The sequence below is a fragment of the Thunnus maccoyii genome, chromosome 17 (assembly GCF_910596095.1).
Source record: "Thunnus maccoyii chromosome 17, fThuMac1.1, whole genome shotgun sequence".
Classification (NCBI taxonomy): Eukaryota; Metazoa; Chordata; class Actinopteri; order Scombriformes; family Scombridae; genus Thunnus; species Thunnus maccoyii.
The window spans coordinates 11,476,018-11,497,646 of record NC_056549.1 but is presented as its reverse complement, the minus strand read 5'-3'; the positions used below and the strand labels follow the sequence as shown (position 1 = coordinate 11,497,646).

Sequence of the window (21,629 nt, the reverse complement as noted above, 5' to 3'; positions counted from 1 at the left end):
ATTAATCATCTCACAACCCCTCAGATTTATCTGGTGACCCTTCAGAGGGGCTCGACCCCTAGGTTGGGAACCAGTGGACTAAACAAGCTAACTGTATATAAAGTAGTTCAAACTGGCTCCACCTCCAGCAGCTACAGCAATAACATGCTGCTCTAACACTGATGCTTCAGTATTAACAATTTAATGATGTCATATATAATAATATATCAGTCAGAGGGACCAAACCACTACTTCTGCAATACTTTAACTACATCAAGCTCATAATACTTAAGTAAAAGTACATAAGTCGGACTTTTACTTGTAATGTAATATTTTTACATTGTTGTATTTGTACATTTGGTACTCTTACTTAAGCAAAGGATCTGAATACTTCTTCCACCTCTGTTGAGGACTGATACATTACTTTCTGGGTCTTCTTGATTTTGATTAGCATCTGATAAAAACGCCCCTTCTTGTAAGAAAAATGGTGGGAAAAAAGCTGGTTTGTTTGTGTAACTTTAGATGATTTGCTCAGTTGTCACATGTATAAAATAACTATTTACATTCATGTGCCTTTCTTTTGTCACCCCACTGTTTTCTGACCATGATATTACAGATTTTTGTGGTGGACAGATGTGGAAGACAATCAGCTGATCTTATGCTAATTCAAAAAGTTCAAATGTGTTAAACTAGGCTACTGTTTCTAAAGAAGACACTAGCACCACTCCACTGTAAATAAATAGTACAACATGAAGCTGTAGGGAGGGATGATTACCAAAAAGAGGTTCATTTGAAAGATTTTTTCCCCTCAAAATGCCCCTTTTATAAAACATTTAGAATTTTAACACAATCAACTCAGTTTTAGTTAATTTGGCATACAATATGATACAGTAGACTGAGGCTACGTAACAACAATATTAACCAAAATATTATTAATTTATCACATCAAAATCTTGAGTAGGAAGCCCAAAGACGACTTAGTGAGATCAGAAATGGATCCAGTACAGTGCTGAGTCACCACCACCACAGCTCCTTCCTGACTAGACTTGAGTTGACTTTTCATAAAGACTGTTGCTGAAAGCCAGTCAGGATTTTTACAGATAAACATTGAGATGGAAGTCTGGTTATAGACCATGGACATGCCCTCTATACATTGAGACTGAGAGGCTGTTAGCACCTCCACACCATGGCTCACAACCCTTAATGATGTCACCCATTTTTACATTTTACAAAAACTGACGCATCTGTTCTTGGTAAATATGTACATAAACTATGATTTTTTCCAACAATGAAGGGGCCGGGCGGAGTGAAAACTTGATTAAGGACTTTGACTTTGACATGTTGTGACCGAGGATGATGTACGACTGAAACAAATAGCTGTAGCTGACACAAATGCTCTATTTATTTTCAATTAGACTTGTTCATATTGCGTTTCCGTTTGAAAGCCCAGAGTCAGACGACAAAATCAATACTTCATCCCTGCAGCGTCTCCACCGGCAGGAGCATCAGTCACCTCTTTTTTTTTCCAGTCGCTGTATTTCACTCGGACACTGTAGTGCTGTTTGATTGTTTGTTTTTTCATATTCACCAAAGTATAGAAGAGAATTTGTATTTTTTGTAATGAATGATCGTAAAAATAACTTTACAAGAGGTGTCGAGATGATTCCAGCAATTTATTTCAATGAACAGAAGAATACTGCACAGGATTGCATCAGCAGAGGTTTATGCATAGACTTTGTTTCTGAAAATATTATACACATATTCATTTTTTAAAATTTTAAAACCTCTTTGTACTTTCATAAACACTTTCATATGGCATTCTGATCCATTCTTCACTATTCAGTACAGAATTTTTGTATTTCTTCCTTCCTTTTTTTTTTTTTTTGTTTTTTTTTTTTGATATGTTCCATACATCACTGTGAAGAAAAGATTTGTTGAAGTCAAAGCAAATAACATCGCAACTCTGAATGCCACTGCACTGCACACACTTACAAGACTGTCCACTGTCACTATGGCTGCATTCAGAAATCAACTAAAAGGGTTTATTGAACAAAAGAAAAAAAAATAGCAAATACTGAACCAACAATAGGTATTTGAAATTATTTTAGCAGCAATTTCAGACAGAGAAAGAGGAGAAGACGACAAAGTGTTGACAAATGACGGCAGAAGCTCGGGCAATTTCTGAAATTTCTTCCAAAGAGAAGTTGGATGAAAATGGATGAAGTGATAAAATAGGCCCCGGTAATGTTGTAGGAAATATGAGTAACCTCAAGTGTGTGACTTCAAATGACGAAGGCATTATTTTAAGTATTTATTTTCATTAAAATTCCGGTTACTGTAATGTAGGCTATGAATTTGTGACATTAAGATTCAATTCAGCATAAACAGCAGGTTTTGGTGGGTTTACCCTTCAACTTCATCCATGCCAGGCCCAAAACATTTAAATGCCCCCTTGTGTTTTAGCTGTTGAAAAGTTCCAGTGGGCCTACAGTACAGGCTACACATACATCTCTCACTCCGGGAGTCAGTCCAGCGCATGGCTCGATCCTCTGTGGTGTTAGGCCCGGGACATCGAGGAGACTTCTTTTAGTCTTTTTTTTTTTTTTTTTTAATCAGGGTAGCTTTGGAGAGAGCCGAGGGAGCCGCCGCCGCCGCCGCCGCGCTGACTACATGTTCTTGTACATGGAGCGGTCTCTGGGGAGCTGGGGCTGAGTGGCTGTCAGCTTGAGGTGGAAGTGGTAGACGGTGAGCGTGATGACGATGATGAGCGCCAAAATGAGGCCCAGGACGAGGGGGAGGGTCTCCTCCAGGCGCTCCCGCTGGTCCATGATGCACTTGTAGGCTGCGGAAAGTGTAAATATGCACACAGTCAGCACGCTGGATGAACCGAACGTGATGGAGATTCTGTGTAGATGAGTCAGAATTCATGTGGACTATCTTTGTAGGGCTGGGTGATAAGTCAATACTCGTTTCTATAATGTTTTTTAATGGAATCTTATTGTGATGATATATGAGCATATCAGGCTATGATTTTATAAAGTTATGTCTAAATTATTTGCATTCTTAATTAATCTGATTATTTTCTTCAGAAAATAGTGAAAGATGTCAATTTACTGAATCCAAAGGAGATGTCTTCAAATCTAAAACCCAAATTGAGTTAACTAATATAAAAACTAAAGAACAGCAAAACTTTTAGAGGCTGGAAACCATGATTTTTTACAATTATTCAAAATGGTCAGTGATTCATTTTCCGTTGACTGACTGAGCTGTTAATTGAGTCGTTGTTTCAGCCGTAGTTTAAATGAATGATTCCAAGTAAATTACAATTTAAAATGTAACTCGTTTCTGAGTTAAACATTTTTTTTCTGATGCGATGTGTACAGCGAAACAGTTATTTGCATTGAACATCAAAGTGATAGTTTTGTATGTAAGTTGATTACAGCCATATCACTCAACCCTACTGCCTTTAGTTGTTTTCAGTGGTTGTAGGATTTAGTATGAAACACATGTGGCCTCTTATGGGCTTCATCAGGCATCTATGCTGTATGTATAGTGTGTGTGTGTGTGTGTGTGTGTGTGTGTGTGTGTGGTGTGTATATATGTGTGTGTGTGGAAGTGGAGGTAGTTAGCATCTGTGTGTTTGCACAGAAACAACTGTTATTTATGTTTTTATCTACTAAATGACATATGGCTCTGTTTCTGTCTTTTTTTCCTTATTTTGTGTGTGTTAGTGTACACACACACACACACACACACCTTTTTCATGTAAGTTTTTAAGTCTCTTTAAAAGGACGAGAACACAAAAACCGGACCTGGCTGCACACAGGGTGTTTATGTCATTTTAAAGTTAAAGGTGTTTTCTCCCTGTGGACAGCAGTAATGCACACGAGGAGGAAGGCAGTGAAGCATAGCACAGCCTAGTTTACAGCAGCTCAGAGCAAATGATTCTTCCAAGGTGATTGGCTTCAGAGGACAGCCAGGTACACTGAGTATGTCTATAAAAGCTGCATTGAGGGCAAGGATATGACTGCACTCATAAAGTCCTAATGACCCCCCACCCCTTCCCTCTCTCTCTTTCTCTCTCTTTCTCTCTGTCTCTCTGCGTCTCTTTCCCCTACCCCCTCTTATTTTTCCTCCTGTTACCCTGTCTCCCTTTCTGCAGCCCAATGTACTCCTCATACTGCAGCAGAAACCCCCCAGAGAGGTGTGTGTGTGTGTGTGTGTGTGTGTGTGTGTGTGTGTGTGTGTGTGTGTGTGTGAGAGAGAGAGAGATGTAAAGCTTTAACACCTTCACCCCCAGGATTTCTCATCATCATCATCATTCTTGCTTTTTCAGAACGAGAGACTAGAAAACACTCACAACGTGTGGCAAAGCTGGACCTGTATTTAATGTCAGTGCTTCTCCGTAAAAGGTGTCTGTTGTGTTCTAGTTGTTCTTACGTTCGCTGAATATGAAGTCAGAGGTGATGTCGAAGGGCTGGATCTGGATGTCATACATGGAGACGGTGACACCCTTCTGGTGGTCGCTTGAGATGAGGGTGAGGGTCTGCTGCGCTGAACACACATAGGAACGCCCGGCGGGTGTCACCAGGGCCGAGAGGCGGTGGGTGCTGGCTGTGTGCTTCCCAGCTGGAGAGAGAGAGAGAGAGAGAGAGAGAGAGGGGGAGGTGGCAGTGAGGCCTCATGTTGTACAGTAACTAGGTTTAAGGTGCTTGTGTGTGTGTGTGTGTGTGTGTGTGTGTGTGTGTGTGTGTGTGTGTGTGTGTGTATGTGTAATTGGCCTCTATGAAGGCCTACATATGTGAAAACAAGATTCTTGTTAATTTCATAACAATGATGATTTTAATTGATGATCCACAGCCAGGAGTGGCAGGAAAAATACTCCCAACATACAATCTCTCAAAAAATATTGCAAGTTAACAATAAAATGATTTGGTGTGGCAAGTTTTTTTTGGAAGAGAACCAACACAACGGATTATGTAACAGTAATACGCGTATTTGTCAGCTAGACAGCATAATGTAACTTGCCAGGCATTAACGAAAACTCTCATTTTCCATATACGTGGGCGAAAATCGTAAATCCCTGCAGGAATCAAGCGTCTAATTCCAGCTGAATACAAACGTTGAGATGAATGAGAGCAAGTTGCGGGATGGAAATGTGCTGAGTAGCTACTGTCAAGAGACTTGGCGGGAGACTCACGGTTGTATGCGTTGATGAAATGCGATGTCTCCGAGGTGTCGTAGACGAACTGGACCCTGCTGATCTTCCACACCTCAATGCCCTTGTCACGGAACTCCTGCAACACGCAGAGAAACACACACACGCGCGCGCGCGCACACACACACATGCGCGCGTCAAACAGGGCTTTTCTCTGTATGGAGAGGGCAGGTTGGCCTACACAGCAAAAAATATCCAGTTTGCAATTCATTTCACTAAAATATTTCACTGAATTTAGGAATTGTCACTGCAGTACAAAGAACATAAGCACACTAGACATTAATAACACAATTTAAAGGAAATAAACAGAATTTTATATAAATTAGAAAAACAGAGTGTATTGCCGCATGTCAAATTCCTTAACAAAATGTTAAAAGAAAGACTTTTTGTCACGTGTAGCGTTTTTTGTTGGCGTCTTGATGTTCCCATAAAATGGTTCAGACTTTTAAAAAAAAAAAAAAAAAATTATGCATTATTACAGTTTCCTTTTTTCGCTTTCTTGCCTACCTTGGAGAAGTAGATACGGAGGATGTAGGCGTTGTTCTTCCAGGTTATGTGGATCTCTGACTCCGTGCTCCCACATTTCCCCTCGATTTCTGCACCACGGGGCAGAGTGAACGACGCCTGCTCGGTGATCAACTGCAAAAAAAGAGATTCAACACGCGCGTGAATAAGTTACAGAGAGGGACAGATTAAGCACCAGAATGTCGCTACAGAGAGATTTCTGCGTCAACTTGCCAATTTTACGCACGGATTTATAGAGTAACCAAATGTCCAGAAAACACACCTGATTATTTAAATGAGTTGTTCTTACAGTTAGTAAGGAAAGTCGGTTTTGATCGACGGTAAAAGGTTTAATATCAAAAACTCCCTTTCGTGATTATGTGTCTAATACCACGTCAGCATTTTACGCACGACCACACGCTGCAACCCCAGTTTCCTAATACAATTCTGATGTACCTGTAACAGATTTCCTTTTTATAATTAAGACAAAATGGCTTCAATGTAAATTAATGGCGAAATATACATTTAAATATACATTTACATGCAAAACCTTATATTTCCAATACAACCAGTTTTACGCACAACGTTTAAACTTGAACGCCTTCAACAGAAAGAAACCTTACACGCTTGAGACATCCAAGCGGTAATTTTTTAAGCATCCACATAAATCCATATGCATTAAAAAATACGGGGGATTCCTTACGTCTATCCCGTTGAGCGCGAGCACGTCATATGGCACGAGGAATTTAACGGCGAACTCCACCATCAGGCATGTTGTGCCGTTCTCCCGGACCGCGAAGATGGCTTTGTCTGGGTTGTTGGAGAGACCGGACAGGTTCTCTCCTTCCTGCTCAGCCAGCACCACGGACAGCGCCAGCACACCTGCCGATACAAGAATACTGAAAAGTTAAAGGTGTGGCACTTCTGTCAACGGAGTAACAGCTTCATATTCACACACACATGCTCCAAACATGCAGAATCAGCAGAAATAGCGGCGTAATGGGGCTACTATGATTTAGCTGAATGTCTCTCACAATTTCAGATCATTGGCATATCACGTCTGTTTGCTCACAGCAAAGTCAAAACCAGGTTAAAACATTCGAGACTGAAATCTGCAGTATCAGGGGAGTAACAGCACGCCGTTGGCTGCAGTCTAAACAACGACTGGAAGTGACGAGCTGCCACTCTGATCATGTTTGAATGACTTCCATATCAATGCGAACAGGTAATATCAGATGAAATATGCCATCTCGGTGAAAAGTAAGAACATAAATACTTAATAATGGCCAAACACGCAGTAGGTGCACATGCGCACGCGCACGCACACGTACACAAACACACACACACTGCGGCGAACAGTCACGACAAATGTACACACACACACTCTTACCGAAAACACTGAGCAGCAGAAGTCGGGCGCTCTCCGTGGTGCTGAAACCGAGTCGTCCCATCTCTATTAGCTTCCCCAGCGCTGAAAAAGGGGGGCTTACTGTCTGGGCAGCCGGTGCTGAACCCACGTTAAAGAAAAGAGAGAAAGAAAGACGGAGAAAGGAGGCGGGAGAGAAAGAAAGGGGGAAGAGAGAGAGAGAGAGGAGGGATACCTCTACTCAGCGCCCAGAAGTCACGCTCAGATCATCGTGAATGCAGCAAAAAATTCTTCCAGGTTGGACGTGAGATCCGGTTTGTGCTGCATAAGCAGCCGGCTCCGAGGAGTTCTGGCTGTCCAAAACCGACCTCCCTCTCCAAGGTTGACAGGTTTTAACCCAGTGAGAGCTGCAGGACTGAGCTCCCTCTGCACATTATTAGCATCAGGAATAATAGTCCTTCTTCAGAGGAAAAAAAAAAAAGTCCGTCAACTGAATTTGTCTCCTGTAAGGAAGGACTCGGCATGCAGTCTGTTATTCCCGCAATGCTGTAGTCTCCATCTCTGTTGTAGCAGCTGTAGGTTGGGCTGAAATGATGTATGTCTGGAGGGAAACGCCGACAACACCCCCGCCCTCCCTCTCCCAAACTCCACTTCTGCAAGGCTGCAGCTGAGTGTGTGAGAATGAGTGCTGCAAAAAATAATCTCATACGGAGGCTGAAAATATTCTTCTAATTATATCATTAAATGGAGCAAGATTTCCCTCTATCTATGAACTAGTCATGTTGGATAAAGTAGATATTTTCTCCCTTTGTCGAGATACTGAGAATCGTTTCAAAAGTTATGACACATGAACAAGATGAACAACATACATAATAATAACCTTTCATGAGACTGAATGCCTCATACACAAACACACAACACAAAAAAACAATATTCATTTCACATACTGAGAGTTTATTCACTGTTAGTAATCATTAAAATCAGTGAATGAAGATGGTTGAACACCTAACAAATGTACAGTGCTGTGGCTGAAAGGTACAGACACATAAAACGAAAGGTCATGGCACCACATGGGTAAATGTTATGAGTTAAATAATTTATTGCACATCGCCCCTCCATCTCCAATGAACCCCCCCCTCCCCTCCCCTCCCCTCCCACTCCAAAACGAGCATCAAACACTGCTGAACACAGGAGGAACTACAAAGACGGAGAGATTACACATTGGCTTTCATTCAGTAGGCGCAGTGAAGGGTTGACTCCAACTGGCAGGTGCTGGCATTTACACACATAGTTTACGCAAAGTACTTTGAATTGCCGTTGAAGTTTCTGTTATTAAATCATAGGTAATAGTTGTAACGTTCATTATTACTCCCTCTGTTCACTCCATTGATCGCCAGACTGGATGTAAAAGGGCAGAAACTTTTGCAGAGCTGTCTGGATGCTGATCACTCCTCACGGGCAAAGCAGTTGAGTTTTGGAGCTCAGTGAGGATCATATTTGGAGGTCAGTGAGATCACAGGACGCGTTTGGGGGTTGAATGTAGAAAAGTAATGAGTATATTTCCTCTCCAACGGAACCAGGTTTAAAAGTAACGCGCTGGTCCAGAGTGGTGGACTTTTTACGCATGGCGCACTCTGGCTTTTTTAAGAGTTAGGCATTCTGAATTGAAAGTCAAACTCACACTTTACGGAGCTGATGCTGTCGATGCTGGGTTTACTGCCCACCTGGGGATGTTTTATGCACTGCGGAAAGGTTTCTGATCGCGGAATTTGCCCTGAAGTCAACACCGGATCCTGCTCCACATCTTTCACGTCCTTTTTAAACTCCGGAGAGGTAAATCGGCGTAAGAGTTTGTTGCTCAAGACTGAGAAAGTCGTGGTTGAAGTGGCGGCAGTTGGTGCGTTAAACTGAGGAGGGTCAGGCTTGGAGGGAGACGCTTCGCGCCTCCTCACGGTTCTGGATTTACGCAGTGTGCGTTCCGGGGGTGTGGGGCTGAGGATACTGGTTGGCAAACTACTTCTTTTCTGATAATAGCTGTCGTGAAATCTGCGCACCCCAAAGTCTAACATTTTCGATTTTTCTGTTCCCGACTCATTCTCACTTTTGTTGGCAAGAATGGGAGTCAACAAGATACCCAGGGTGGAGGGCGCGCTGGGTTTGGGAGTGTTTCTTTTGGGCCGGGGTGAGAAGAAAATAGACTTTTGAGCCTCACAGCTCTGGGTAAGAGGGGGGAGGTGGTCATCAGAGGGCGTCAACCTCTCCCCGGTTTTGGGGTACTTGGGGTTGGGAGAATTGTCACTCCGCAGAGGAGGTTTAGGGGTGAGGACTCCGGAGAAGACCACCTCCCGTAGAGGCGAGGAAGAGCCGTCATTCTCTCTATCAAACTCATCTATAGAGTCCATCGATGGTAGCCGACTCTGCTTTATCCGAGGCCTTTGTTGCCAGCTGTAATTTTGAATTAATGGACTATCGACATGGTTACATGTTTGGAGGAGTTCAAGTTTGTTCACTAAATGTCCAACCTTCCCCTCAAACTTCTCATTGACTTCACCACATCCTAGACTCCCAACTCGCGGCTGCGCATTTCCCTGAGCGGCTCCTTCAGCCTCACGGCACTTCTTGAAGGTGTTAGTGAGCGCAAAGAAACACTCTGTGTGGCCCAGAAACTTTGCCACTTCAACAGCAGAGTTACCAACTTTATTCTGCCGGTCTATCTGAAGACCCAGCCTCTTGAAAGCTCTCACTAAAAACTCGACAACCGTGGAATGACCTGCCACTGCGCCGTACATTAGCGCAGTATTCCCCCAGGCGTCCACAATCTCCGGGTCCGCATTGTTTCGGACCAGGATCTTCACAGCATCCAGGTATCCTCTCTCACATGCGTAACTCAGCGCCGTGCGTCCGTCGCCGTCTTGACAGTTGACATTGGCTCCTCTCTGCAGCAGGAGCTCCACAAACTTACATCGAGTCTGGCCGTCAGGAAGCAGGATAGAAGAGATGAGGGGGGTCTGTGCGTTCTCTGTCTTGTAGTCCACGATTTCTCCATCCAGCGCGTCCAGGACGAACCTTGCCAGGTGGACTTTATCGTTGGACATCGCATCCAGGAGGATTTTAGTGCCTGCATGCCCGTCGGGTTTTCCCGGAGCTTTGAGCATCGTTCTGAAATAGGTCAAAAAAACTATCGAAGAAGGGTCATTTTTCTATAATTTGGAGCAGGTTTTGGTAACCTCTACCCCAAAACCAGAGCTGACTAAACAAACACCACCATCACCTCTGTTATATAGTCAAGAGGAGGCAATGGAGTTGCTGGGCAACGCAAACATAATTACCATGCTTTGTTCGTCTTTCTAATGGAAATACTTTGCTTATAATGACAATAAAGAGCATCCGCGCTGCAGCCGCCTGCGTTCAAGAGCGGTTCTGGGAGATTAATTCATCCCGCACTTGTTGAATGCGATTAGACAGCAGTGGTCATTGTTCGGGAAATAAGTGCGTGGGCGATGTCCCACTTCAGACATTTTCAACACAGAATTATCAGATCTTAGCAGTGAGGGGATGAACAATCTCTATTGTTGGCATCAGAATAACATTTAACTGTGTCAAAGAAAAGATGGATTTTCATAGAAATTTGTTATGCTGATAAAGTACACAAAACCCTTCAAGAACTTTAAATATCCCTGCCATTCAAAAACGCCACTTGTAATTTTTCAAATTCAATTATATTCATCTCATGGTTTCCTCCCAAACAAACAAATGAAAGTAAAACAACTTTACGTCCTGCCAAATAACAAAATGACCCACAGTTGCACTTTGAAGAAACACAAAATGAGCCACATGGTTATGTCCCATTTTACACCTGGATTTATTGAGACACATACTATAAAACAGTATTAAAGGAGCTGGATAACAACAGTATTTTCATTGCTATAAGTTCAACAATACAATATAAATACAAAAACACGCACAGAATGGTTTGACAAGCTACAGTTAAAATAGAAAACAAAGAGGAGATACAGTAGAAACTGAGGAAATCAAATCGGTGACGTTGCTCTGCAAAAATAATCTGCTTTTTTTTTTTTTTTTTTGACAAACTAGAGAGCCAAAGGTTACATGTAATCACACAACAGAAACATTCAACTAGTGCAAAAAAGCCTCTAACAAACATAATAATCTTAAACTACACATTATATCTAATATATATAATATATATATTCATTTATTTATATATATCTCCATATAAATAACCCCTTAATTTGGCATTTATCATTCATAAAATAATTTAAACGTCCTAACAGACACTGAGTGGCACATTTGAAAGCGATGGAATAAAATTTAAAAGCACTTTTACTCATTTATCTCTGCACTAGATATGTGGTGAGAGCTTTATACTGTGTTGTGTGGTGCAGTAAGGGCAGACTGGAACACACGCACCAAAAAAAAAAAAAAAGAACAAATGAGGAAAAAACCCAGTGGTTGATAAATGTCTTTCCCCAACATCCAACAGACCCACTCTATCCCCGAGCACTTGTATGACAGAACCGTTGAACACAATTGGTCAAAAAGTAAATTAAACTACATACATTCCAGTATATACAAGTACATCCCGTCTACCCTTTATGTGTATTACAGCAGAATAAAACAATAAATCTTTAAAAAGGCCAAAATAACCTAGAGGTGCTTTCATCCCCGCGTTTTTTAATGTGTTTTCATTTCATCGTCGTTGTGACTTTTTGTCATTTTGGTCGATCTTTGTTAGTGTTATGCCATGCAACATGAATATCTGGCATGATCATACTTTTATGTGCACAAATACTACAGTACCCACAGGATTACTTCATAATAGTACTTCCACGTCACATTTCCCTCTTTGCAGTGGCTTTTTTAGTCCAGCAGTGTCACCAGTGCTGTGTACAATGCTTCCTCCGAAACCATCTGTAGTCCCACAACCAGTTTGAGCATCAACCAGGGATGAGACACAGAGGGGATACAGGCCTTGTCTGAAATCACTGTTGTGGATGGTGTGTGGCAGCCACGTCGAAGGCCTTGTTACCAATCTGTTATAATTATTCTGTCTGATCTGCCCCGACCAAAGCCGAGCAGGGAAACAATGAGGATTACGAGCTGAGGTTGCTAAGGTGCAGTCAGGAAGCTATTAAGGGAGCACTTTACTTCAACACCGCCTTAATGGGTGGGAAACTGACGAGATGTCTTTGACTTCTGTCGGCCAAAGTTCTTGTCTGACTGGGAAGAGCCGGTCAATTAAAAGAATGTACTACAGCAGAATTACTGTGCTGCCAAGAATGGATTTATTATGTAACCAGTGGACTACAGCTTTGGCTCAGTTTTCACTGAATTTTAAGTGCAAAAACCCTTTAATGCAAAAACCATTTAATCCTGACAAACTTTTCACTTAATAGTAGATGTCCAGTTTATTATATCAGCATATTTTCAATTAGGTGTTGTAACTACTAATGTCATTGTTTCAGTTTGTAGCAATGCCATTAACCCTTTCATCACTACATTAATAAAAGTAACCACATTTTGGTTACTATTAATGTATTGAAACATTTTTACCGGTTTCTTTTCTGTATTTTGTATATCTTTTACCTTTTATACTGAAGGAATAATATCTTTGTTGCATGAAAGAGTTTAGCAGTTGTAAACTTGTGAATATTGAGCACAAGCAATTCTGAAAGAAAAAAAAAAAACAACCAAAAAAAACCAAACTATGACTATTATATGTCAATTTTAAGTGAAGCACAGCAATTACATCATCTCCTGTGTTTGTGTTTCCCTTGTATTTAAAAGACAATTTGAGAAATCGGCCATGATGATCAAAATTGAACATCCATCTGTGATCCCTTTATAGTCTGACTCAGCGAGATAAAAAGCCTTTTTATAGTCAGCTGTAACATTGCTGAACAACAACAACAAAAAAAAAATCAATAATACATCATTGTGAAGTCAAACAACTTGCATTGTAGGATTAGGTGACACAGGGGGGGTTTGCCACTCCTTCATACAGTGATTTTTTTTTTTTTTTTTTTTTTAAATACATTCTTACTGTGAAATACAGAAAACCTACAGTAGTGCACTGCTACATTTTCCACATTGTTATGATGGCCTATCACATACAAAGTGCTCAGGACAGGACTGGTGTGGAGCGTACAGTGTATTCACAAAGTTTATTCACTTGTGCTGAAACATTAAGTCTTATACATATTCATCTCCCCTCTTCCACACTGTTTCTGTGAGTTGTTGCGGTTTATCGGGTACCGATTTTAAAAAAACAAAACAAACAAACAAACAAAAAAACAAGTCAGAAAAGGAACAGATATCCGCTATATCCGACCTGTGAATGTGAGAGTGTTGTGTGTGTGTGTGTGTGTGTGTGTGTTTGTGTGTGTGTTTATCTGTGTCCACCAATAGCTGCAGCTTGCGTTGTGCCCTTAGGATGCAGAGAACAGTGACGGTGATAGAAAAATTTAGATGTAAATACAGTGGAGGAGGGAGGGGATGTGTCTGACTCTGTTGCTTTGTCTCAGAGGTAACAGGTCCTCTCTTGATAAGTGGTTAAAACCCCTGTGAAACAGTGATAAGCACCAATGGCTCAGTGATATAAAGTTGGTATGTGGGGGTAAGGGTGGAGAGGACAGTTAAGACTCAACAGAAACTAAGAGGTCGGGAGAGCTATGGTGTGTTTTGTAGGAGAACACAGAGTGAATATTAGTGAGACGGGAGATGTCGGCAGGGTTTACGTCTCTGGGTTGTAGAGGGCTATCTGTGGTGGAGTGTTTTGCACCTGCATATGTGTGTACGCGTGTGTGTTAGTGTATTTGTGTCTCGGTCTCAGTCGCTCACACCACCGTGGCAGGTCTGCGGTCCATCTCCTCCTCCAACTTCACCATCTGCTGCATGTCCTTGGCCTTTTCAAGAGACAGAAATCCACGTTATAAATATCACACAAACACAGAAATTACATTAAATACACTTTGTAGAGGATCCACCCTCTTTCCCATTTGCATAAAACAGTTTTGCAATAACTCAACACTCTTATCATCCTAGTTTGATCTTCAGTCTTAAGTTCTGAATGTTGCTCATCCCTTTATCAGGTAGAGACAAATCTGTTTCTACGTCAGCGATAATCCCTTCTATTGGGTGCATATCCTTTCATACCACTGCAGGTAATATAAACCACATACTTTTAATAAGAGTGACATACTGTCATTGCCACAAAATGTCTGCATTGGGACACTGTGTCACATAGTATGAAAGCAGATGATTATGAGCTGGAGTGAAAGCACAGAGGGACAGGTTGTGAGCTGGCTGTTTCTGCTTAGTAATAGCTGGTGAGTCACAGTGATAAATGACTCAAGCTGCTAGTTGGCACTGCTGACACCCGGAGAGCTGCAGACTGAAAATATGGGAATGGGATTTCACAATACAATGGAAAATGAATCATTTTCTTTCTTTCTTTTTAAAAAATCTTGCAATCTCCTCAAAGACAGGCCTGTTGTGTTCCATTTCCCTGCTTTACTCAGCGGTGATTCACTTCAGCAGTGCTCATTATAGTAGTCATTTAAATGGCTGAAAAACTACAGATTTTAAACAGGCTCAGCAGAAAAAACTGATGCGAGGAAGAAAGAAGTAACTTGTGTGAGTGGGGGAAAAAGAAACAGAGATGGAGGGAAACATGACGTGCTGACAAGAGAGGTGGTATCAGAGGTAGAGTCGAGTGAGATGGAGATGCCTACCTTGAACCTGTTTGTTTGCATGGTGTGATTTCAAAAGCTGTGCCGGAAGAAGCAAATCATATTAAAAAACAAATGAATACGTGCATACATGTAAGACACATGTACAGGTGTGACAGATGGGGAAAATAAAACACAAAGATGGAGATGTGAGTCCTCTCATATACAAAATGAATTATTTGAAGTGTAATATGTGTATGGCTGAGATACAGTCCAATCAAGTGTAATACTGAGGAATAATCTGTACAAAGCAATGTTACTGTATGTGTAACAGTAAATTGTTACATGAGAGTTGAGACTCAAATATGGACTTTATTCTTTGGGACCAGCAAGTTTCATTTACACTTACGGAGTATGAAGGCTCAAACTGTAAACAAACTGATTTCCTGGTGTGTTTTGGTTTAAATGCAGGAAGCGTGTCTAATAAATGGCATGAAATTGAGAACAGGAGTCGGTTGATGGCGAGTTGGGAGACCAGCCAGTTGTGTTCGATCATTTTTCCTCTAAAATCTGCGATATATTGGCATATTGGATGCTATAAAAACGATTTGTGACTGTTAAGTTCATCCTCTTTTCCTTATTGTTGTACCTGCTCATTGAACTTCTCCAGTTTCTCCAACTGTTCTCTCTGGTTTTTCTCTAGCTGCTCCATCTCCTTCTGATGCTTCATGGCCAGCTGCAGACACAACAGGGACAAAGACAATACGTTATGAGTTTTAACTATTAAAAAAAACTGAGTCTCAAGCCATGATTCATAGTCAAACAAAGATCACTGAAAGCAGTGTTTCAGCTTTCCTTTGATGTAAGATCAAACATTTTTTAGCTTTGGGTAAAATAGAAGAGGATGGCCAAAAAACCTTAATCAAATACAGTTGTCGAGCTGTTAAATTATGCAACATAAAAATTTTGTATCTTTTTGCACTATAGTACCTGTGCCAGGACTAAAAAGGGAGAAACTGATATATTTTTGTCTAAATAATAAAAGAGTAGTTTTTAAACAACCTACCCTCTTCCTCTCATCCAGGAACTTCTTGGTGTTGCTACTGTTTAACTCTCGCACTCTCCTAAAGAACAAAAACAAAGGGGGGACCATGGCATTATGAGTGTCATACAACAGTCATCACATCACAGTTCAACATGCAACAGCCAAAGCCACATATAGTTGAGTGATTATATGATAATAGAGTGTGTGTGTGTGTGTGAGACCCACCTCTCTCTCTCTGCTTTGTTTTTGATGGACTTGTCCTGGCTGATGGCTTTGCTGTTTTCCATGGACATCTTGGCCTGATTGGCACGCATCTCTTTGCTCTGCCTAAATTGGGGAATACAGAGTAAGAAGAGCACAACCAACATTTACAATAACAGTAATCCTTTTAGCAGGAGGAATAGTATGCTGACAAGTTTAGCAATGAAATCTCAGGGTTACTTACTCTTTGGTAAATAGGTGTATACACATGTATATTTCAGTGTACAACTGTGTGTGTGTGTCTTTGAGCCTCTCACCGTTCATGGATGAGTTTAAGCTGCAAGGTCTGCTGCTCCTGGACGGAGGTCAGGAGTTTCTTGAGGTGCTCACACTGCTGTGTGACGTGGCTGTCCTTCATTTCCTGCTCCTCGTTGCTGTGACTACTGATCAGCTCCGACCACTCTTTAGTGTGCTGCGCTGTGATGTCCTTTACCTAAACACACACACACACACACACACACACACACCACAGGTACACACCATCAATTATACACAGCTGAGGAAGTTGTCAACATCAAAACTAAACCTGGGCTTTGCAGAGAGGATGCTAGTTTTAGGTAAGCAGCCAGAGGAGCCTTACCTTGGCTTTGTGATCAGTGTCTAGTGTTTGGATCTTGTCCTCTGTCTCCTTCTTCAGCTCTTGGCAGTTGTTTTCCCTGTAAGGAAACCACATACATATACAGTATATAACAAAACTGAACACAACCCTGTGCAATATCACTAAAATGTTTAATGATTCAAAATTGTATCATACAATAATTATAGTATTTTTAGGGTGAAGTGAAGGGTATTGATCTTATTTTTAATTAAAAACAAACAGGTTAGATATACTAAATTGAAAATGCAGGCAGCCTCAAAGTACAACCTCAATGCAACAAACGTGAGTACACTTGTGACTCCCATTTAAGACCTGTGAACACCACAACTTTCTCAGTTTTGGCCTGTGATGTGTCTAACGCAACATGGCTCCACATGGTGAGGAATTGCCTGAACAAGTAAGAAACCAGATTGTGAGACTTCATAAAGATAGGGGAGGGTACAATATTATCAGTAGGCTACTGAAGGGAAGCCAAAACACAGTTGCAGCAGTGGTTCGGCGGTACAGGAGACCCTGTACTACCAATAACAGAAGTTGCAGTGGCCATCCTCGAAAAGTGACGGCACGCACAATTCGCTATTTACACAACCTTGCTTTGAAAAACAGACAGGCAAGTGCTTCTGACTTGGCACAACAATTAACTATGGAAATTGTTGTTTCAGTGACTGCTCAGACAGTGCAAAGGACATTGCATGAACCTCTAGGGATGACGTCCAAAAAGAAAACCGTTGCTCACAAAATGGCACAAAACTGCAAGATAAAAATTTGCCATGGGAACATGAAAAGAAGCCTGATGAATATTGGCGGCACATTCTTTGGTCAGATGAAACCAAAACAAATTAGTTTGGATCAGATTGGGTCCAGCATGTTTGGCATGGAAGTTGTAGGGGAGATGATATTTATAGATGGCACTATGAATGCGGGTTTGTATACCCAAATACTGGATGAAAAGATGACTCTCAAGAGGGTTGGCAGGAGAGGAATTTTCCAACATGACAATGATCCCAAACACTGCGAAAATCACATGAGAGTTTTTAAAGAAGAAAGAAGTGGAAAACTATGACCTGGCCAAGTATGTCCCTTGACCTGAATCCAATAGAACACCTTTTAGAGTATTTTAAGAGGAAGGTAGAGCAACAAAACCCTCCAGCAAAGAGCAGCTGAAAAGAATAATTTATGAGTTGTTCTAGACTGGTATCATCCAATTTGTTATCAAAAATAAAGGTGGACATACAAAATATTAAAAAAATAAAAGAACGGAGTCTCACTAATGAAGGGTGTTCTGATTTTTGTTGCAGCTTGTTCTTAAATATGGACCTTTCATCGTAGTTTAATTAGTCATTCTGTTTTTCAAGTAAATTGGCTTAATTCTTCTTGCATATTATCTGAAAACAAAATTGTATTAAATGGAAAGGATTTGTAATTACTGAACATTTTAGTGATATTGACCAGGGGTGTACTCAGTTTTGTTAAATACTGTAAGTGATTTATATGTGCTTTCATCTCTAATACTTACAGTTTAGACTTTTAAGGAAGGTTTAGGTTTTTAAGAGATGTGTCTTATTGATCACATAGTACTGTTTCCAAAAACATGTGTTTTAACTTATCCTTGGAGTTTCCATCTGACATTGTGGTCAAAAATGGATTATTAATATAATGTAGTTATATAATGTAGCTCAAAGAAAGAAGTTTCTCCATGTTACCATGGTACTCGAAACACAGGTCACACTGTTTGGCTCTGGGCTGACAATGCAATGCTACACTGTTGGTACATTGTACTCTTGTAATTTTTCTCCCTTAATTGTTTCCACATAATTTAAATATTTTTTTTCTCTCGCTCTCTCATTTACCCTCGTTTCTTAATGGCTTTCTCTAGTAGTTTCTCCAGGGTTGTCTTCTCCTTTTCGTGCTGAGACACCATCTTGTCCACCTGGGTGCAGTGGGCTTTCTGCATTACATTTTGATCCTATTGGGGGGAAAAAAACAAAAACTTTGTATCACTTACTATAGTTTTACAGTACATATACATGTGTATCAGTCTCTATGATAAAATAGAATATGAAATCACAACAGGCAGCTGCAATAAAGTGTGATCATTAAAAACATTCATATGTTGTTGTTGTTTTACATTGTGTAATGAGCCAGCAGTGATCCTTATTCAGTCAACAGATGGGTCTGAATGGTACTATTATTCATGTCTTATGCAATAGGATTTAATGGTGTTATAATTAATCAGCCACTATGAATGAGCCAGCATCCACCATGGTCTCTATGGTGAGCTCAAAGGAAAGGCAACTTTAGCAAGTCTAATTTCTTACAAAACCATACTTATGTGGCTGCTGCATCTATGTGTGTTTCTCATGGACAAAATGTGTGTTTCTGTGTGTGTGTGTGTGTGTGTGTGTAGGTGAATGTACTGATGAAGCAGTGGTCAGTGAAAGATGAAAGGTGAAACCGGCACCTTGCTCTGTTTCTGTCCCTCTGAACATAAATGACTGTTCAGAATAGACAGGAGCCTCTTTGCATTACTAATGGCACCTGAAAGCCACACTGTGAGACATGGATCAGATAAACTTGGGTACAACATCAAGTTTTATGTATGTAGACTGTACAATGATCACATCTACTGAATTGTAGACTACAAAGCAAGTCAATAGTGGTAACAATGAAGCTAAGCAAGAATAACAGCTGGAAGACACGTCATACAAACAAGGCTTCTGCTGCCTCAACTCGACAAGATTTTCTTCTTTGTTTCATGCTGCATTCCTATTGGTTGGTTAGTAGATGGAGGTCATAGCAGCAGTCACATTGTGAGATGCTTATCCTAAATTTCTAACACTGTCAGAATTTTGTCCCAGGCTATCTTTGGTCGCAAGACTGTGACAACGGCCATCTTTGAACCTCTCTCACAGTGCGACGTAGGACCACCGTTTCGGAGCCACGACCAAAGATATCACCACGTTTCTGTCATGTTGGTCATCTTTCATCTGGGACAGCCCAAAATCGCACAGTGTATACCAGGCTTAACAGACAGGTCTGCACTAAAACAATCACCCACCTTTGAGTGTTTCTTCTTTAAAGTGTTGAGCTCCTTCTGTTGCTTTTTAATCAATTTAAGGTATGTCTGCAGTGGGAGAGAAGTATATTTAATTATTTTGTACAGGTTATGTTTCAAAGAGGTTTTGAACATACTGTACCTGACTGGCAACACAATGGTTGCATTTTCTGGCAGGAATGTGTATAGTACAGTATTTACTTGTATGAGGTATTTTATGAGATAATTACGAGTTCTTGTTGGCACAGGTAGGTAATTATGTTGTAGATTAGGTATTTACATTGTAATTAGTTGTACAAGTGAGTATTAAGAAATAGTACAGTATTAGGTGCTTAGTCATTACTACTTACATTAGCTACAGTAACTGTATAATGCAAAATTAAGCAGTAATATAAATTAACAAAGCAGTAGTACCATTTCATGAGTAGATTATACCAACATGGTCATTTAGCAATAACAAAACTTAATATGAAATCACATCCCGCTGTGTAATATGAATAGTTTACTTGGTAACTATTTTATAGATGATAAAAACCTAATAATAGCATACTTTCTCGTTATTTAAATACAAGTACCTTTTGAACTAACAGTTACTACATTACTTATTACATGTTTGGTAGTTCTTTCACATGCTATATCTTGCAAACTGAGCTGTAAGAGCCTTGTTAAAGAGTTAAGAATCAGGAGTTAGGATACCAACCTTCATTTGTTTTAAGTCATCAATGCTGACATTAGGCACAAGTGCAGTATCTGAAACAGCAGAGAAAAAACAATGAAGTCTGTGTCTACATCGTATGCATATGTATTTTTTTAATATGTATATATTCAAGTCGGTATTCACCCTTCTTGGTTTCTGCTGTGTTATTTTGGGCGGAGTTGGAGGTCTGGGCCATGTCTGAGCTGGCCTGTGGTGTCACACTGGTCTTCACAGTGTCTCCTTTACCCTTTCCCTTCTTGTCGTTCTTTGAGCTTCCACTGGGAACATCTGCTATGTCATTCTACAAAACCCAAAGGATGGATTATAAGTGGAAAGGGACGCTGTTTGCATGACTGCAGTTATACAGAGTAGTGTAGTTGCAGCATTCCTGTCATGTGGGGTTCTTTTTCCACAGTGAGAAAAGTCAGTTACGATTCTTAAAACTCAATGGAGTTCTGTGTTTCTATTAACCCAGACTGGAGTTTCAGGTGTGTGTTTGTGCGTACCGTGTCAATCCCAAGTGCCTTCATCTGGTCAGCTCTCTTTTCTGCTATAGTCAAGAACTTCTTTGGGTCTGATAGAGCATCCACAATGGCTGCAACACACAAAATGATTCATAAATGCAGATTATGATAAAGAAAAAAATGTCCACTGACATGCCAGATGGGTTTGTAGTCTACAGCTATAAAGATGACACTAAAATGTGTCATGCAGTATAAACTTTGTACTTTTCTTTAAGAGAGTGAAGGTTGGTGCTTTGTCAAATGTATGGTGAAAAAATGTACAAATATTGCTTATGACAGATTCCTTTTATTACCTAAGTGAAGATGAATCATTACAAGACAATAAGGAAATCTAAGGGAATTCAGAGCCACCTCTGAAGTGGTGAGAACAATGTTTCTTTGACCACAGTAACCAAATAAAGGCCTGCATATGCTAAGAAAGTACACTAGTCAATACTTGGAAGGATCTTACTTCTAGTTAAAAGAAGACTGTTTCTTTAGGAGAGGATTTTTTTTTGAGCTAGTGTGCTAGTAAAGTGCTGTGTGTCTGTTAGGGAAGTGATTCTGGCAGCAGATCTTATAGAAGAAGTCTAATGGTTACAGTAATGGTTCCTCAGCACATGCCCCTTGGCATTATGTAATGACAACTCCAATTGTCCTTCTCATTTGTATGCTTCTGCCTGTTTTAAACTGTCCATTAGAGCAGATTCAG

At 40.6% G+C, this 21,629-nt stretch overlaps 3 protein-coding genes across 4 annotated transcripts in view; all 3 read right to left on the bottom strand.

The window, feature by feature from the left end:
* Positions 1-2,598: 2,598 nt before the first annotated feature.
* On the bottom strand, positions 2,599-7,241 carry lamp5 (lysosomal associated membrane protein family member 5). Its single transcript, XM_042389959.1, has 6 exons — positions 7,092-7,241; positions 6,405-6,583; positions 5,705-5,836; positions 5,180-5,276; positions 4,420-4,608; positions 2,599-2,821 (listed from the first exon to the last, which is right to left on the bottom strand). Exons 1-6 carry the CDS (start codon positions 7,150-7,152, stop codon positions 2,646-2,648), a joined length of 834 nt encoding a protein of 277 aa, XP_042245893.1. The 5' UTR covers positions 7,153-7,241; the 3' UTR covers positions 2,599-2,645.
* A 1,031-nt stretch (positions 7,242-8,272) lies between these two features.
* On the bottom strand, positions 8,273-10,290 carry LOC121882031 (inversin-A-like). The gene has a single exon (XM_042389958.1). The coding sequence runs from the start codon at positions 10,220-10,222 to the stop codon at positions 8,711-8,713; it is 1,512 nt and encodes a 503-aa protein (XP_042245892.1). The 5' UTR covers positions 10,223-10,290; the 3' UTR covers positions 8,273-8,710.
* Positions 10,291-10,905: 615 nt separating this feature from the next.
* LOC121882030 (1-phosphatidylinositol 4,5-bisphosphate phosphodiesterase beta-4-like) overlaps positions 10,906-21,629 on the bottom strand; it is a 72,054-nt gene continuing 61,330 nt past the window's right edge. For both annotated transcript variants that reach the window (XM_042389955.1, XM_042389957.1), the window contains 12 exons: positions 20,921-21,009; positions 20,559-20,715; positions 20,418-20,467; positions 19,721-19,786; positions 18,513-18,628; positions 16,645-16,720; positions 16,322-16,497; positions 16,029-16,130; positions 15,825-15,882; positions 15,408-15,494; positions 14,822-14,858; positions 10,906-13,993 (listed from right to left, as the gene is read on the bottom strand). In XM_042389955.1, coding sequence (XP_042245889.1) covers positions 13,917-13,993; positions 14,822-14,858; positions 15,408-15,494; positions 15,825-15,882; positions 16,029-16,130; positions 16,322-16,497; positions 16,645-16,720; positions 18,513-18,628; positions 19,721-19,786; positions 20,418-20,467; positions 20,559-20,715; positions 20,921-21,009 — 1,091 coding nt within the window. In that variant the 3' untranslated portion in view covers positions 10,906-13,916. The remainder of the gene's footprint in view (positions 13,994-14,821; positions 14,859-15,407; positions 15,495-15,824; positions 15,883-16,028; positions 16,131-16,321; positions 16,498-16,644; positions 16,721-18,512; positions 18,629-19,720; positions 19,787-20,417; positions 20,468-20,558; positions 20,716-20,920; positions 21,010-21,629) is intronic.

Coding starts and splice junctions, on each gene's coding strand:
- lamp5 (XM_042389959.1), bottom strand. CDS start 7,152: ATGGGACGACTCGGTTTCAGCACCACGGAGAGCGCCCGACTTCTGCTG. Junction 5,837..6,404: donor TCGCGCTCAACGGGATAGAC/GTAAGGAATCCC, acceptor CTTTTTTTGCAG/TTGATCACCGAGCAGGCGTC. Junction 4,609..5,179: donor TTTCATCAACGCATACAACC/GTGAGTCTCCCG, acceptor CTCTCTCTCCAG/CTGGGAAGCACACAGCCAGC.
- LOC121882031 (XM_042389958.1), bottom strand. CDS start 10,222: ATGCTCAAAGCTCCGGGAAAACCCGACGGGCATGCAGGCACTAAAATC.